At 40.8% G+C, this 15,042-nt stretch overlaps 1 protein-coding gene across 1 annotated transcript; it reads right to left on the reverse strand.

Moving 5' to 3' along the window:
• Positions 1 to 9,540: 9,540 nt before the first annotated feature.
• On the reverse strand, positions 9,541 to 11,511 carry LOC132446675 (uncharacterized). The gene is made up of 4 exons (XM_060037090.1): positions 11,156 to 11,511; positions 10,789 to 10,941; positions 10,398 to 10,484; positions 9,541 to 9,933 (listed from the first exon to the last, which is right to left on the reverse strand). Exons 1-4 carry the CDS (start codon positions 11,489 to 11,491, stop codon positions 9,541 to 9,543), a joined length of 969 nt encoding a protein of 322 aa, XP_059893073.1. The 5' UTR covers positions 11,492 to 11,511.
• Positions 11,512 to 15,042: the final 3,531 nt, after the last annotated feature.

Genomic DNA, 15,042 nt, shown 5'->3' on the forward strand with positions numbered 1-15,042 from the left:
GCATAAATGTTTTTAACAATTGATTCCGTTAAAGGACAAGCTGTACAATACTACATGATAATACTGGAAAACAAGTAATATTTGATCTCTTATTTCCCACAATGACAACACCATGAACAAATATAAATTTGAAGAAATTAGCCAATATCCTACCTGGGCCTGTGATCTGCCAGGTTGGTTTTCCATTCTGGGAAACAGGGAAAGTATTATTAGCTAGGTTTTTAAGCCATTTTCACCACCAGGCACAGATAATACCATGTCACTACACATTCCCATACTTATGCTATGTAACCATAAAGCCATATTCCCAAAGGTTAATTTCGGTTGGTGGCCCAAAGGTTGGTTCATCGAGATAAGCAGTAGGTGGCGCAGCGCCAATCAAACCTCAAAACGTTGAAAAACGATGAAAATATGACATTGATGTTTGTTTCATGTATTAATTTGAGGAAGGTTACAGTCTCCTCGTCGCTCCACACAGATCTGATGTTTTCGTCTGCCGCCATTATTAACATTGAAAATGCACGTAAAAACATGTGGATTGAAACCCAGACAACTCAGCTAGCGCCACACCTAAGACGAGAAAGTGACTAACGCTAACTAAGCTGGCTACAGGCTGATAAAATAATACAGCACATCACAAATATAACATAAACTAACGTTAGATCGTTGAACACAAATAGTCCCGTTAACTAGTAGCTACATGCACAACGTCATGCAGGCTAATAGGCAGCCTGGGCACGTAACGTACCTATAACTAGGTAATTGAGCTAAGCTAGCAGCTACAAACTGACAAAATAATGTGTTTTTTTTTTAACCCAATACAACATCCACAGATCGTTAAACAAAAGCAATCTACATGCACCAGTTCAAACATAACATTCTTGCTATTACCATGACGGAAGACATACCTGCGCATTGATTTTCTGTCCTCTCAGCTCCCGATTCCCGCTCTGTCTCATCGTGGACTTCAAAACTCCCTCTCTCGTTACTAACTGTGGATGTTGCCAAGCTGTCACTCCGATCGAGACTGGCCAATAGAGACGGGTCTTACATCTTTTGGCGTAGGTCCCGCCCACGAGATTCAGCTCAACAGCAAGCAAAACCTTTTGATTCGCAAGCAAAACTTTAGGATTCGCAAACAAAACTTTTGGATTTGCAAACAAAACTTTTGGATTTGCAAACAAAACCTTTGGATTTGCAAACAAAACTTTTGGATTCCGATTAATAATTTTTTTATCACATTAATTTATCTTGCAATAAAACATTTTTTGATTGCAGTGTCGATAGTTTTGCTCTCAAATCTATTTTTTGATTGCAGTGTGGAAAGTTTTGCTCTCAAACCTATTTTTTGATTGCAGTGTGGAAAGTTTTGTTCTCAAACCTATTATTTTTGTTTGCATAATAAAGACACAAATCTACCTCCATAGGCTAGGCTAACTACCGTCACCGGAGCAAGTCTGGCTGTTTTCAAAAGTATGTCATTTCAAAAGCAACAACAAACAGATCGCACATATCCTAACAACAGAATGGACAAGAGAAACGCATAAATCCCTTTAATTACGGCGTTATGTTGTGATATAGTGTCAATAAAGACCAAATATATATAGCTTTACATTTACGGCAATATGGCAGTTACCGTTTCTGAACGGCATATGCCATGGTCATTTGCCTAGTAACGGGGACGCTGGCGAGTCTAACGCCGCTCTGTATGGCTTGTTTTTATTCAGTATTTTCAATATTTCTCACGATTGCATTGAACATTTTGTCGTTTTTTTTGGTCTTTAGTAGTTTAGCTAAGTTTACTAGTTATATATAGTCACTTTTCGCTATTGTAAGTGCGCCAGTTTTCTTTATTTTTACGTGTTTTATACATGGAGTCGTACAGTTGGTGGACGCTGTTGACTTTTGAACGCTGCTGCTGCTGCTGCTCACCGGAACGTCATTCTGAACATTATATTTTCGCGATTTTCTTTTTCTTTTACTTACTAGTCTTTTAACTTTTTATCAGTTTTCTTTTGCTTACTTTCAACACCTTCTGTCTGAAACCCTTCTGGACCTCGGATCGGACTACAAAGTTAAGTTAAGTAACTGCGTCAGTTTTCTTGATTTATTTATTTATTTCTGAACGTTAAACGTCTGCGTGTTTTGTTTTGTGTTTTGTGCGTGGAGTCGTGCAGCTGTTGGTGGATGACACCTGCTGGCCGGCAAGACTGCTGCTAACCCCCGGCGGCGGCGCCGTCCAACTGGCTTCCCCGTCTCCAGCATAGCTACAACCGGCTTGCTCCACTCCTCTGCCTCCGCTGTGCTGGCTCTGTGGCTTCACCATAATCGCCTGGATCTACCGCTGGCTTCTTCCGACTTGACAACCTGTGGATTTTTAACCTGTTCCTCTGGATTGCGCTATGTTTGACTCTCACGTAACGAGCGCATCTCTGCCGCTCCGTTACTCGGTAACGGAGATGTTACGTCTATGGATCTTCTCAAGGACCCCCCCACCTCAGTTTGCATCCCACCACGACATTCTCAAACGACCAAAATACATCCACGAGGCTCTGGACGGAATTTTCAGTACACTCACACCAGCAACAAAAACATCCGCTCCTTCTGGTCCACTGGGCCCCGCCCCCCTCCTCGCACAGCCCGTACGGTCAGTCCCGTCAATCACAGTGTACTGTCCCCTCTGCTCAAAGCAACCTGCTACACTCCACTCACCTATCTGAAACTCTGTCTGCTGAACACCAGATCCCTCAGTAATAGGGCTTTGACTTCGAACTTCGTAATTCGAATATAATTCGAATATCAAAAAATAAATCAAAATTCGAACGAATATTAGGCAGCCCTTAATATTCGAACCTGTTATGGGCAGGCCAAGAGGGAGAGACGTCGGAGAACCCGACGCAGTCTATTCATAATATTGTAATGACCACGGAAGAGGCAGTGAATGAAGTATTGATTAGACAGCGATTTATCAGAGAAACCCTATAAACCGTTGGAAGTGGAACACGCAAGACCGGTAACCATAGCAACGCTGGTAAACAAACCTCGCAAAACCCAATCCAGGGCTGAATCCGAATACTCATACTTATAGTATGCATTTTGTAGTACGCCACAAATATAGCGCGTCCGAATGCTCAGTACGCATTGTGTAGTACGGAAAACGTTAAAGAATGCGTACTACCCATTGGTACTACCGCCACAGTATACAACGGTAGGTCACTACGCTATCCCACAAAGCAACCGGAGTCTGGTAACGAACGAAGAAGTGATGGCTGACCCGACATTACCAACAGCGGCTTAGAAAGACGTTGTAGAAAGCGGCGAAAAAATAGTCATTAAAAAGAGTAAAAAAGTAAAGTAAGTCATTAAGTAAAAAGAGACATTTTTAATTTTATAGCAACGATGACAAGACGGAAAACAGAGGCCTGTTTCAGGTAGCTGGTTTAACATACTCTGAGTTTAATCCTGCGCTCTGAGTTGGTTGACTCAGAGTTCAGGGTTGAAAAGAAACTCTGTGTTTTCGGTTTCAGAACAGGTGATCAGCGTTGGGTTAATCAACTCTGAGTATGTTCACTCTGGGTTGAGGGCGTGCCTGTTGACTCTAAAGAGCCATCATCAATGGATCTCTGATAACATGATCAAACATGGACCAAAAGCGTAGATCCACTTACTTTCTCCCACGGAATTGGAAATTCTAATGAACGTGTATGCCGAGCAGTTACCCAGAGAGAGCTTGGCCTGAAATAGCTGAACAAGTCAATGCGTGAGTAAAATAAATTAGTAAAATAAAAAAAAATAAGGAAAGTTTAATATCTTCCACTTATTCAATATGTAAATGGTGTGTATGTGTGTGTGTGTGTGTGTGTGTGTGTGTGTCAATTTACGCAACCCCGAGTTGCCCCAAGAGGACTTGGCAGCAAATGAAGCTGAAGTACAAAAATATAGTTCAAACAGGTAAACTAATGTTGAATTGAAATCAAATCAATTGTGCGGTTTTGCCTGCTGTACCTAATTTAACAACTATATTCAACATGTGATGGGCCTATATTTAAGCAGTAAATGTAAGTAGTACATTTCCCAGCCACCCCCAACACTGCCTATATATATATATATATATATATATATATATATATATTGTCTTCAAAATAGCGCTTACTGAATATTAGGGTAACATTTTCCTCCATGTTAGCAAATCGAAAAAAAAGCAGAGGCCACCTCTGCAGGCCTCACAGAGGCTGAGGAGATGGCCCTCAGACAACAGAGTATGCGTCCTGTGGCTGAGGGCATCCCTGGGGAGAGCTCCTCTGATTCCCCCCCCACCCCCCAGGATAGAAGTGCCTTTATAAGAGGTTGGTTATTCAAAATAATTAAATATGTACACGCAACCCAGCATGTTGCAAATTGGATGGGGCAATATTCTGCGCTCAAGTAATAATTTCACTGTCTAATCATCTTCTTCCATGGCGTCATCGCCCTACTTGAACCAGATGCCCTCACCAACCTCCATGCAATTGTAACAATTCAAAATATGCAAAAGGATGCTTTGGAGATCCAAATTTTGGAACATAAGTTAAAGGTGAGTGAGGTGCAAACTGGGATACTGTTCCCTGCTCTAAAAACATACCCGATATGAATGACTTTTTTTGTGCTTTCAGGAAATAAAGAAATCCTCATAAAAAGTAGATTGTATTTATTAGAACACGGGCTGTGGTGGGAAAAGTTATTTTGTTGAACAGTTTACTCAAAGGGTTTTACTTCAGTGAACAATGCAGATGATTATGTGGAGCATGTGCATGTAGAGAAGATCTGGTTAAAAGCAGTACCAGGGTCTTTTCTGCCTTGCATTCTTAAAATTAGTTTCTTGACTTGCAGCAGTTATAGGTCCGTGGTTAGTCAGCTACTCTGATCATGGGAAAGCCACAACGTTAAAGTGAATGTAGTACAGAGCGGGCGGGAAGCACGGGGCGGATCATTCTGCATATGTGTTAATTGCGTAAAAAAAAACAACTTAAACTTAAAGCATGCCCCCGGTGCGTTTGACAGTTAACATGGGGACTGAGAAGGTGGACTAAATAAATGATAGATTGCGCTAAAAAACGATAGCGCTCGTGAAGAAAATTATCAGGAAAAGAAAGTATATCCAACCGGGTTCTTAATAATCGTTCCTCACGGAGATTCCTTCTGAGGATCGCAGCCTCTACATCCACAGGCTCTCGTAGAAAAGGACATGCCATTTCTAACACTTCCTTCTGTCGGAGAGCTGCCTTCAGCCTTATAGACAACAAACTCAGAGTAGGTCTAACCACCTCCCGAGCAGGTTAGGTCCACGGCGTATGTTGCCGCAGCAACTAACTCTCGGTTGCGCTGAACCTGCTACCTGAAACGGAAAACCCAGAGTTTCCACTAACTCGGAGCGAACAAACTCGGGGTTGCCTCAAAACCAGCTACCTGAAACAGGCCTCAGGTAACTTATCAAGGTAGTTTTGCCGGCATCTGAGGGGAGATACGTCATCTCCAAACATCCGGTGGAGTTTCGGCGGTGTTCGGAAGCGTTCTACGCATAGCTGTAGACCGTACTACACTTGTGTAGTACGGTCTTCAGCTATGCGTAGCTAACGCTTCTGTTCAGTAGACACTGAACAGAAATAGTATGTACTAAGTATTGGGATTCAGCCCAGGTCTTACTGAAGGCATTTAATGGTCAAAATATTATTAATAAATATTCGAATATTAATATTAATAAACAAACAAACTTCGAATATGATTTTTGGGCAAAAGTCAATGCCCTACTCAGTAATAAGGCCCTTTTGACAAATGACTTTATTGTTGACCAGAGCCTAGACATTCTCTGCCTCACTGAGACCTGGCAACAACCAAATGACTTCTCCCATCTAAATGAGGCTGTCCCACCAGGTTTTTCTTTTATTAGTAAACCCCGGGTTAATGGGAGGGGGGGTGGCCTCGCTCTCCTCCATCGTGATAACATCAAAGTCACCACTGTCACAGTCCCCCTTCACTCCTCCTTTGAATGTCTAACTGTAAAACTCTCAGGCCCCAAACCCACTATCATTGTCACCATTTACAGACCACCAAAACCCTCCGCCGTTTTCCTCAATGAATTCTCATCACTACTTACATCTGTATGTGCAATGTCCCCCACTGTTATCCTCCTTGGTGATTTCAACATCCACATTGACAACCCATCCTGTACTTTTGCCAACGACTTCACATTAAGGCATTGACTTTTGCCCAAAAATCATATTCGAAGTTTGTTTGTTTATTAATATTCGAATATATTCGAATATTTATTAATAATATTTTGACCATTAAATGCCTTCAGTAAGACCTGGGCTGAATCCCAATACTTAGTACATACTATTTCTGTTCAGTGTCTACTGAACAGAAGCGTTCTACGCATAGCTGAAGACCGTACTACACAAGTGTAGTACGGTCTACAGCTATGCGTAGAACGCTACTGAACGCTTCCTCATCCAACTTCACTGGCTCCCAGTACACTACCGCATCCAATACAAAACCCTACTCCTCACCTACAAAGCTCTCCACAACCTAGCCCCCAGTTAACTCTGCGACCTCCTCCAAGAATACACTCCCTCCCGCTCCCTCCGCTCAACCTCTGCTGGACTACTATGTATCCCCACATCAAGACTCACTACAATGGGTGCCCGGTCATTCAGCTGTTCAGCACCCAGGCTCTGGAACTCCCTCCCCCCACACATAAAACAGTAAGACACCATTACAACCTTCAAGTCACAACTCAAAACTCACCTGTTCAAACTCGCACACAACGTCTAACTGATCACTGTTTTGATTGTTTGTTTGTTTTTGTTTTGTCTTGTTTTTGTTTTATTTATTTCTTATTAATTATGTTTATTTATTTATTTTTTCCACAATGTCGTTTTTTTTAAACGATTTATGATGACTGTATGCTCTGTAAGGTGACCTTGGGTGTCTTGAAAGGCGCCTATAAATTAAAGGTTGGGTATGCGATTTGCGAAACGCCAGCAGATTTTGAAAATACACAACTCAAATGGTCCTACCCCCTCTCCTTCAACGCTGACTCTGACTCCACCCATTCCAAGGAACTGGACGCGCAATCATGCACGAGCGCGAACAGAGATGCGCGAGAGCGAGCCAGGCTAGCGTAGGTTTTCGTTGAACAACATGGCACTACATTCAGCTGTAAGTTGCACCCAGTACCGCGGGAAGTAGGGGTGCTGGGGGTGCTGGGGGTGCTGCAACACCCCCTGTCCGAGGCCCTGTCTCATCACAGAAAACGATCATTTCTAAAAACTCCGGCCAAAGTGGAGATTTCTGAAAACGCCGGTTATGTGTTGTCGTGTCAACGGGGAGAAACGGGATTTTAGGTTCTGAAGCGTCACATTATGCACCAGGAAATGCTTAACGTCATGTGAGCGCCCGCTGTACCGTATTGGTCCGAATATAAACACAAACCCCATTGTAAGACGACCTATATTTGGAAAAAAGATTTGAAGACCAGATCTTGTTTTTATGAATAAATAAATTGTATTCATTGAAATAATATACGAAAATAAAAAGGCATAGAATAAAACACTGCATTGCCACTAAACAGTAGCCTAGTGCAAATAGGCCGTACTGATGTGTACACCAAAGACTATTCCTGACACTCCTCTGCCCCGCTGTGTTCGCTCTGGCCGTGGTCGCTCCGAACTGTTTCGGCCCGTGGCAAAGCGAGTCATCCTCGCTGCTGTCCAAGGCATTTTGAGACGCAGCATTTATTTAATGCTCATATGACCTAGTGCTGAAAAAAGGTTACATGAAAAAGTGTGAGGGTAGCGGTGGTGCGCTAAACTTGTTCTGTGAGCAGCTGGATGTGAACCATGGTGTGAAGAAAGTGAACACAACGATCGATTTTCAACTGTGCGCGCATGCACTGGTGTAATTGAGCTGCGCTGCTATATATCTTTTTTATCAATGTACACTGTAAACCCGAACTTGTTGGTTCAACTTAAAAAAACTTGTTTGCATGCTGCCTTGAAATTGTATGTCAAGACAACTAAGACAATAAGTTAACATAAATAGATATTGCTATTTGACTCAACTCCATCTTCAGTCCATATAACTTGAAACCGTTAGGTGACATAACTTAACCTTGAGTCCATACTACATAAATGTAATAGTTGATTAAACTTAAATAGCATTATAAGTAACATACATTTTTTTGTTGATGTAACTACAAAACTAGTGAGTAGTACTTACATTTATGAACTGATTGAATATAAACCGCAATCAAGATTACTTAAATGTATAAGTTGATTTAACTGATATACTAGTGAGTTGTACTTACATTTATGAACTGATTGAATATAAACCGCAATCAAGATTACTTAAATGTATAAGTTGATTTAACTGATATACTAGTGAGTTGTACTTACATTTATTAACTGATTGAAAATAAAGCCCAATCAAGATTACTTAAATGTATAAGTTGATTTAAATGATGAATCCTTGCTCAGGATTTTTCTCAAAAGAATGACCATCCTTTACACCAGAGATTTTGGCAGTCACTGACCAACAGTTTTATTGTATTATTTTTTTGCAACAAAACGCAACAAAGAGGGATATTGATGAGCGATTATCCCACACACTGACACTTTCAGGAACACTCAGTAATTAGCTCAACTTCACCTCAAAAATAAGTGAAAATGTGACGTATGAACTTCACATCAGAATCAGTTGAAAATCGAACAGAGTTTCAACATCACACTTGAAGTGGATACTTCACCTCTCAAAATAAATGTCATGCACCGTTTTCAAAATGTACCGTAAACAAAGATAAGGTTGATGGACGCCCACTGAATACAAATAGTTTAGAAATCTCTTTCGCTCTATCTCCATCTCCTGCTACCTCTATCCTTCTCTCTCCTGCTACCTCTCTCTTTAGCTACCTACCTACCTACCTCTCTCTAGCTACCTACCTCTCTACCTACCACTCTCTCTCTACCTACCTCTCTCCAGCTACCTACCTCTCACTCCAGCTACCTCTCTCCCTCTCTCTCTACCTCCCTACCTCTCTCTCCAGCTACCTCTCTCTACCTCCCTACCTCTCTCTCCCTCCCTACCTCTCTCTCCAGCTACCTCTCTCTACCTGCCTACCTCTCTCTCCAGCTACCCCTCTACCTACCTCTCTCCAGCTACCTACCTACCTACCTCTCTCCAGCTACCTACCTCTCTCCAGCTACCTACCTACCTACCTCTCTCCAGCTACCTCTCTCTCTCCCTCTCTCCAGCTACCTACCTACTTACCTCTCTCCAGCTACCTACCTCTCTCTCTCTCTCTCCAGCTACCTACCTACCTACCTCTCTCCAGCTACCTACCTCCCTCCAGCTACCTACCTCCCTCTACCTACCTCTCTCCAGCTACCTACCTATCTCTCTCTCTCCAGCAACCTACATCTCTCGCAACTGCTCTCCCTCTATGAAATCTTCTCAAAAAGCAGTAAAATGTTAAAAAAAAATTAACTTTTTTAAAATGTTAAAAAATTACAAATAGTGTAAAACGTAAACGGAACAATGTGCATTTAGAAAAAATGCATCAAAACTAACAACAATGTAAAAAGCAGCTTTTAAGCTTACTTTTTCTTTCTCAAAAGTCGGTTTTTTTAACCCATGAACTAATGCAGAGCATTGCCCTCCACCAATGTCCATTAGCACCTTCTGAATCACCTCAAAAGTGTACTTGAGGTCTCTGGGGTAGTCTATGTTGAGGGCAAAGAGCAGACCCATTAGCAGTGCCACAGCAGTTGGAAAATCACTGATGCTTGGAAAGATGATTTCTTCCTCGAGGACCACTGCGAAACCGACCCGATCATTCTGTTCCACCATAAGGATACCGACTGCCATCCCCTTTGTCCAGTCCTCCTCTGCATCTGTGACCTACACAAAGTGGACAAATATATCAAAAAATATTAACCTTTATTTATACCCATGGGGAAATTCAGGTGTCATAGCAGTAAGCATGAAACACAGGTTAAGTTCAATTTTATTTTATTTTTTGGTTTTACTTTACTTTTCTTTCATTGAAATATGAGCTGGGTGAAGTATTACAAATTAAATCACGAGGGACATTTTGAAACAGATTAACGGCAGACTATGCAACATTTAGGATAAAACAAAGTAGAGTCACACATAAATCTTCTGCCCCACTAGAATGTGTGGTGCTGGTTTATCTGGGGTGGTCCGTTTAGCTTACTTTGTTTTATCGTAAAAACATTTTATAGTCAGCCTTTAAGCATTGTTCTTACCGCAATGCATGTTCACATGAATATAGTTTAAATGTACATATTAATTTAATATTATTTTTACAACAGAAAGCATTCAGAAAATATTGAAAAACATACCTGTACTTTCTTGTAAAGTTTGGCCACATCTTTTAGATAGTAGGGGAGCCCCATCAAAACAACTGCCCTTTGCCTTTGATTGGAACTCTGTAAAAAAATAAGACAATAACCAACAAATGGGATATATTAGGCCAGAAATCAGAAAACAATTCCAAGTGATGTTATATTCTAATAATGTCTGCATACTTGTTTGAGTTAAAAAATAATCAATATGTTCTGAAAAAATGGATATTGGACTAGAATGAAATAAATAACTTCATTATAGAAGTATGCAAAAAGCATTCTAGCTCAAAATGAGAGTCTACAAGGGGTTTTGGAACTATTGCTCTATGATCTGTAACACATGGGCAGGTATGGATTGTGTAAAACAGACTTATATCAACACACGTACGTCATTATCCAGAGTACTCAAAAGGCTGTTCAGCTCCACCAGCCCACTCCTGGCTCTGTACACCTCAAGAAACCTCAGCAGATACTTGTCCAGGCCAGCGAAGAGGGAGCCTTTCAGGTCAACAGACGTAAGGCGAGCAAACTCTGCTTCAATCTGGTAGGCAGAAAACAAGCAAAGGAACACAAGGGATTGGCTGTTAATTCAATTATATTGTTGCATGAAACATTTTTTTTTTTAATCAATGTATGCTTTAGTCAGTGTACCAAATTATTCATGACTCATATATTATTCTGAAATAAATTATCTAGCAAATCAGTTTAAAATCTGATCCTCCTAACCTCATCTGAAATAGAAAAAATACTTTTACCTGACGTTCAGAGAACAGTGCTGGCCATCTTGCTCTCACGTCGGCCACAGGTGGCTCATCCTCCACAATTTGTTTTCTCCGTAAAGAAAAGGTGCTGGTCATCATTTCTTTTCTTTTCTGCCCATCAATTTTCTTCTTCTTCATTTCGGTGACCATCTCCGTTCTTTCGTCTTCGAGGGAACGTTGTGTTTTTCCCTCAGGGAGGTCTGGCAGGAAATTTACTTCTGATTTTCTGGCCCTCTTAAGTTTTCCTTTCCCAGGTGTACCTGGAGAGCGCAAGTTTATCTTGAGCTCTGGGCATCCAGCCAATCGTAACTTCTGTCTGAAATTACCCATTTTAAACTTCAAACTAAATTTCCAACAGTACCGACCATTGAAAGACCCTGGTTCCCTCAGACATGGATGTTTTTCGACGAGAGCTTGTGACACCAAATCATATTCCTCACGTGTTGGGTATGGGTTGTGGACATAGATGGCTTCTGCTATTTTATCCAAAATGTCAGATTTTGTGTCTTTGGAGATGTCAAGAAGGGTTCCATCTTTGTGGAAGGCTTCATTTCCGTGCCTCAACTTAAGTTCCACATCAAATGAAAAAGTAGGAATAGGAAATGGCTGTGGCAGCTGACGAGGACGACTGGCAGGGGGGATGTGGCTTTCCTCAGAGGATGTGGTTAGGCTTGCCGTGTCCAAGGTTGAGTCCGTTTGATGGGATTCTAGATTCTTGCTGTAGACCTTCAAAGTGACTTTGTCCTTAGGCAGCTCTGACATGCAACTCAAGTTGCAAAGCTCATTATCGAACTCTGGATCTTGGAACTGCACCACCAAGTCACCCTCCAGTCCAAGCATGTTTTTTAGCATCAAGTGAAGGCCAATAACAGTCTCTGGCATGCTGCCAATGGTGATCCTCCGGATGTCATCTTGGCTAAGGATGACGCGCAGCAACATGGTGAATCCCAGCTAAAAAAAAAAATTGTTACAAAAATGGTTGCGTCATGATCAAATATTTTAGGTACGCCTTATGCATATCATATGAGTAACTTCAAATTGAAATCAAATTTTCAATTGCACCTTTGCAGTAGAAGAGTGCACTGTAAGGTGTTGGATTTTTGTCCTGCCAGATTATAAATGAAATGTCTTATTTAAACCCTATGTAATACTGAAAATAGGTTTTAAATTTCGTCTATTTTGGTAGCTATGGTGGCCCCTTTGATAACATTCAAGTTTACAGAGCCTAGGCAGGGTTTCGGCCGCCTTATCAACACACGGCTGCTTAATTCTAATTTTTTTTAATGGTGAATATTCTAGTTTAGTATAAAACAATCTAAACTATATTCACTCTTCGTGTAAAGATCAGGCTTCAGGGCAACAGTCCGACAGCTTGCATGAAAATAAGCATGGTCTATACCGTAATACCACCTTTATAAAATAGTTGCACCCCCCCACCTAAACTAACACATTTTCTGCAGGAAACCCTGGATTACCTTTAAGAGGAAAGTACCGCACACATCTCGTTTTTCGCATATTTATTAAATGAAGGCAACGTTTTGGCAATCAGACCATCATATGGCATGCCTGATGTGATTATGATGACCAAAATGTTACCAATCATGGAATGAATAAGCTAGAAAACAAGACCAGAGATCATTTTGAATGTTTATTTTGGCGGTGAAAGATGAGCTTTAGAAAAGTATAAAACATAAGGTAATCTTATAATCAAAACAGGCTTCAGGGTTAGTTCAGGGTTAATGCACAATTATAATTATCCACAAGACAATCAGCAAAATTATTACCTCAGTGCAGTAGGGATGCCTTGGGAGAAACCAGGTGTCTTCCTTGCAAGAGGTAGGCTGACAGGGGGGCGTAGTGGTTCAGCTCTGCAGGTTCGACTACAACAAGTTGGAGATCATCAGTGCTGCAAACTTCAAAACATCTGAAGTGGTCCAGGTACCAGGTGGAGAAAGGTTGAAGAATAAAGAATGCCTTGCTGTCCACTACCACAATGTACAGGATTTGACAGAAGTCAGGGAGTCCACTCGTGCTTCCAAATGATACAAACATGCCCTTTACATATTTGGTCCCATGTATAAAGGCTGTTGTGGCAAGTGATACAGTGGTCAGATGACAGAATTTGTGCTGAATAGCTTGTTTGACTAAGGTCGACAGATTTTCTAGGGAACTGTATGTTGCTCTTTCTACTTCCACTGCTGGCTTGTACAGGCATGGCATGTCCAAAAAGTATGCCAACATAAGTTGGTGTTTGTTGGCCAAGGACAAAACAATGTTCTTAATGTTATTTAGATCCCGGGCTGCTTTCTTGAAGAAGCTATGTTTAGCTTCAAAGCGAAATGTCCAGAAGTCCACCACGGGTCCAAAGCAACGAATTAGACCGGGATAATGTTCAAGGAAATTATGTTTGGGTTTGAGTTTCACATCAGGAAACACTTCTATTAAAAGTTTCCTATGTTCAAAGATCTTTGCTTCCAAGTAAGAGAGGCTTTCTTCTGTGAAACTGGACGATACCAAGATTTCAACAATGTCTTTTAGTTCGAGAATCACAGACCAAGCGTTATCATTTTCAGGAACAACCTCACCAATTAATGGCAACAACCTTAACAGAGTCAAATTCTCATGGCCATTCCCTCCTATTGTTCCGACCAAATGAAAATTTACTGGAATTTTCTGAGGACAATTGGTTTTGTCTGAAAACTTATAAGGGAAGTGCTGTATGGCAGTATTTAAATGATCTACAGTGAAATATTTTTTTTCAATAATTTTTTTCAAACACAAGCACAGCTCAAAAGGTACAATGCCTTCCAAAAGATCGTGCAAAAAGTCAGGTGGAAACCCTGTGATGCAATGAAAGTACTGTAGTTCATTTAGAACACAGTCCCTTTTTACCCCATTGAAACTTTTCAAAGTCACATTGTCCTTAAGCTCAGAGAGGTCTAGGTTATGTGACTCTCTTGTTCTCAATACAAATGCACCACTTCTTACAGAACAAGTTTGAATATCTTTTCGACCGGCAAGGCAAAATCTGCAAAACTTGTCCACATTAAATGATTCTTGAAAGCCAGCAAAAGAATGTGCCCTCAAATTATCTGATGAAATGTATATTACTGTGCCTCTCACACTAGTTCCTAATCTGTTGATGTAAATTCCTTGATTTTCAAGCAATTTTAGGTCTCTCAGCAATGGTTCAAGAATTGGACTGTAACCAAATGTTTTAACATCTTGACTTTTGCATAGGGCAGCCAGATATATAGTACATAAGGATGATCGGTCTCTTACAGGTAAATTAGCAATTACCCAATAGATGGCACACAATTTATGTTTTTTCCTTGAAGTCCCTAACGGATTACAGACTTCAAAATCATCAATGTACAAGCCCAGAGAAATACTTAGATCTTCACCAGAAATAAGTGGATTTTCCTTGCAGTATGATGCATCAGAAAAAGATGCATAATGCCCAGATTGAATTTTTTGTCTTTCTTCTAAAACTCTGTCAAGTACATCACCCCTATTCAACAATACTTGAAGAACACCCAAGATTGACACATAAACAAATGTTCGTTTTGATGACAAATCTAAAACATATTCAACTGGGTTAATAACACTGAAGTTCTCCTTGAAAAATGATAACCTTCTTTTGTCAGTTCCCAAAGACCCACCTTCTGAAAGACAGCTAAAATGATTAGTCTGGCACAAAGTATCTTTAACAATATTTAAAGTGCTTTCATCAATGGAACAACCATGCTGCCTCAATACTTTATCAAGAGTATTTTTGTTTAGTTCACCAACTAAAACACCAATATCCCTAAATTCTGTAACTATTTGCTGAACTGCTGTCTTTGAGACATGCAAAACTGTTTGCAATCGCAGAAGTAAAG

The sequence above is a fragment of the Gadus macrocephalus genome, chromosome 18 (genome assembly GCF_031168955.1).
Source record: "Gadus macrocephalus chromosome 18, ASM3116895v1".
In the NCBI taxonomy this organism is placed as follows: domain Eukaryota; kingdom Metazoa; phylum Chordata; class Actinopteri; order Gadiformes; family Gadidae; genus Gadus; species Gadus macrocephalus.

Coding starts and splice junctions, on each gene's coding strand:
- LOC132446675 (XM_060037090.1), bottom strand. CDS start 11,491: ATGGGTAATTTCAGACAGAAGTTACGATTGGCTGGATGCCCAGAGCTC. Junction 10,942..11,155: donor CACTGTTCTCTGAACGTCAG/GTAAAAGTATTT, acceptor TCTGCCTACCAG/ATTGAAGCAGAGTTTGCTCG. Junction 10,485..10,788: donor TGAGTACTCTGGATAATGAC/GTACGTGTGTTG, acceptor ATTTTTTTACAG/AGTTCCAATCAAAGGCAAAG.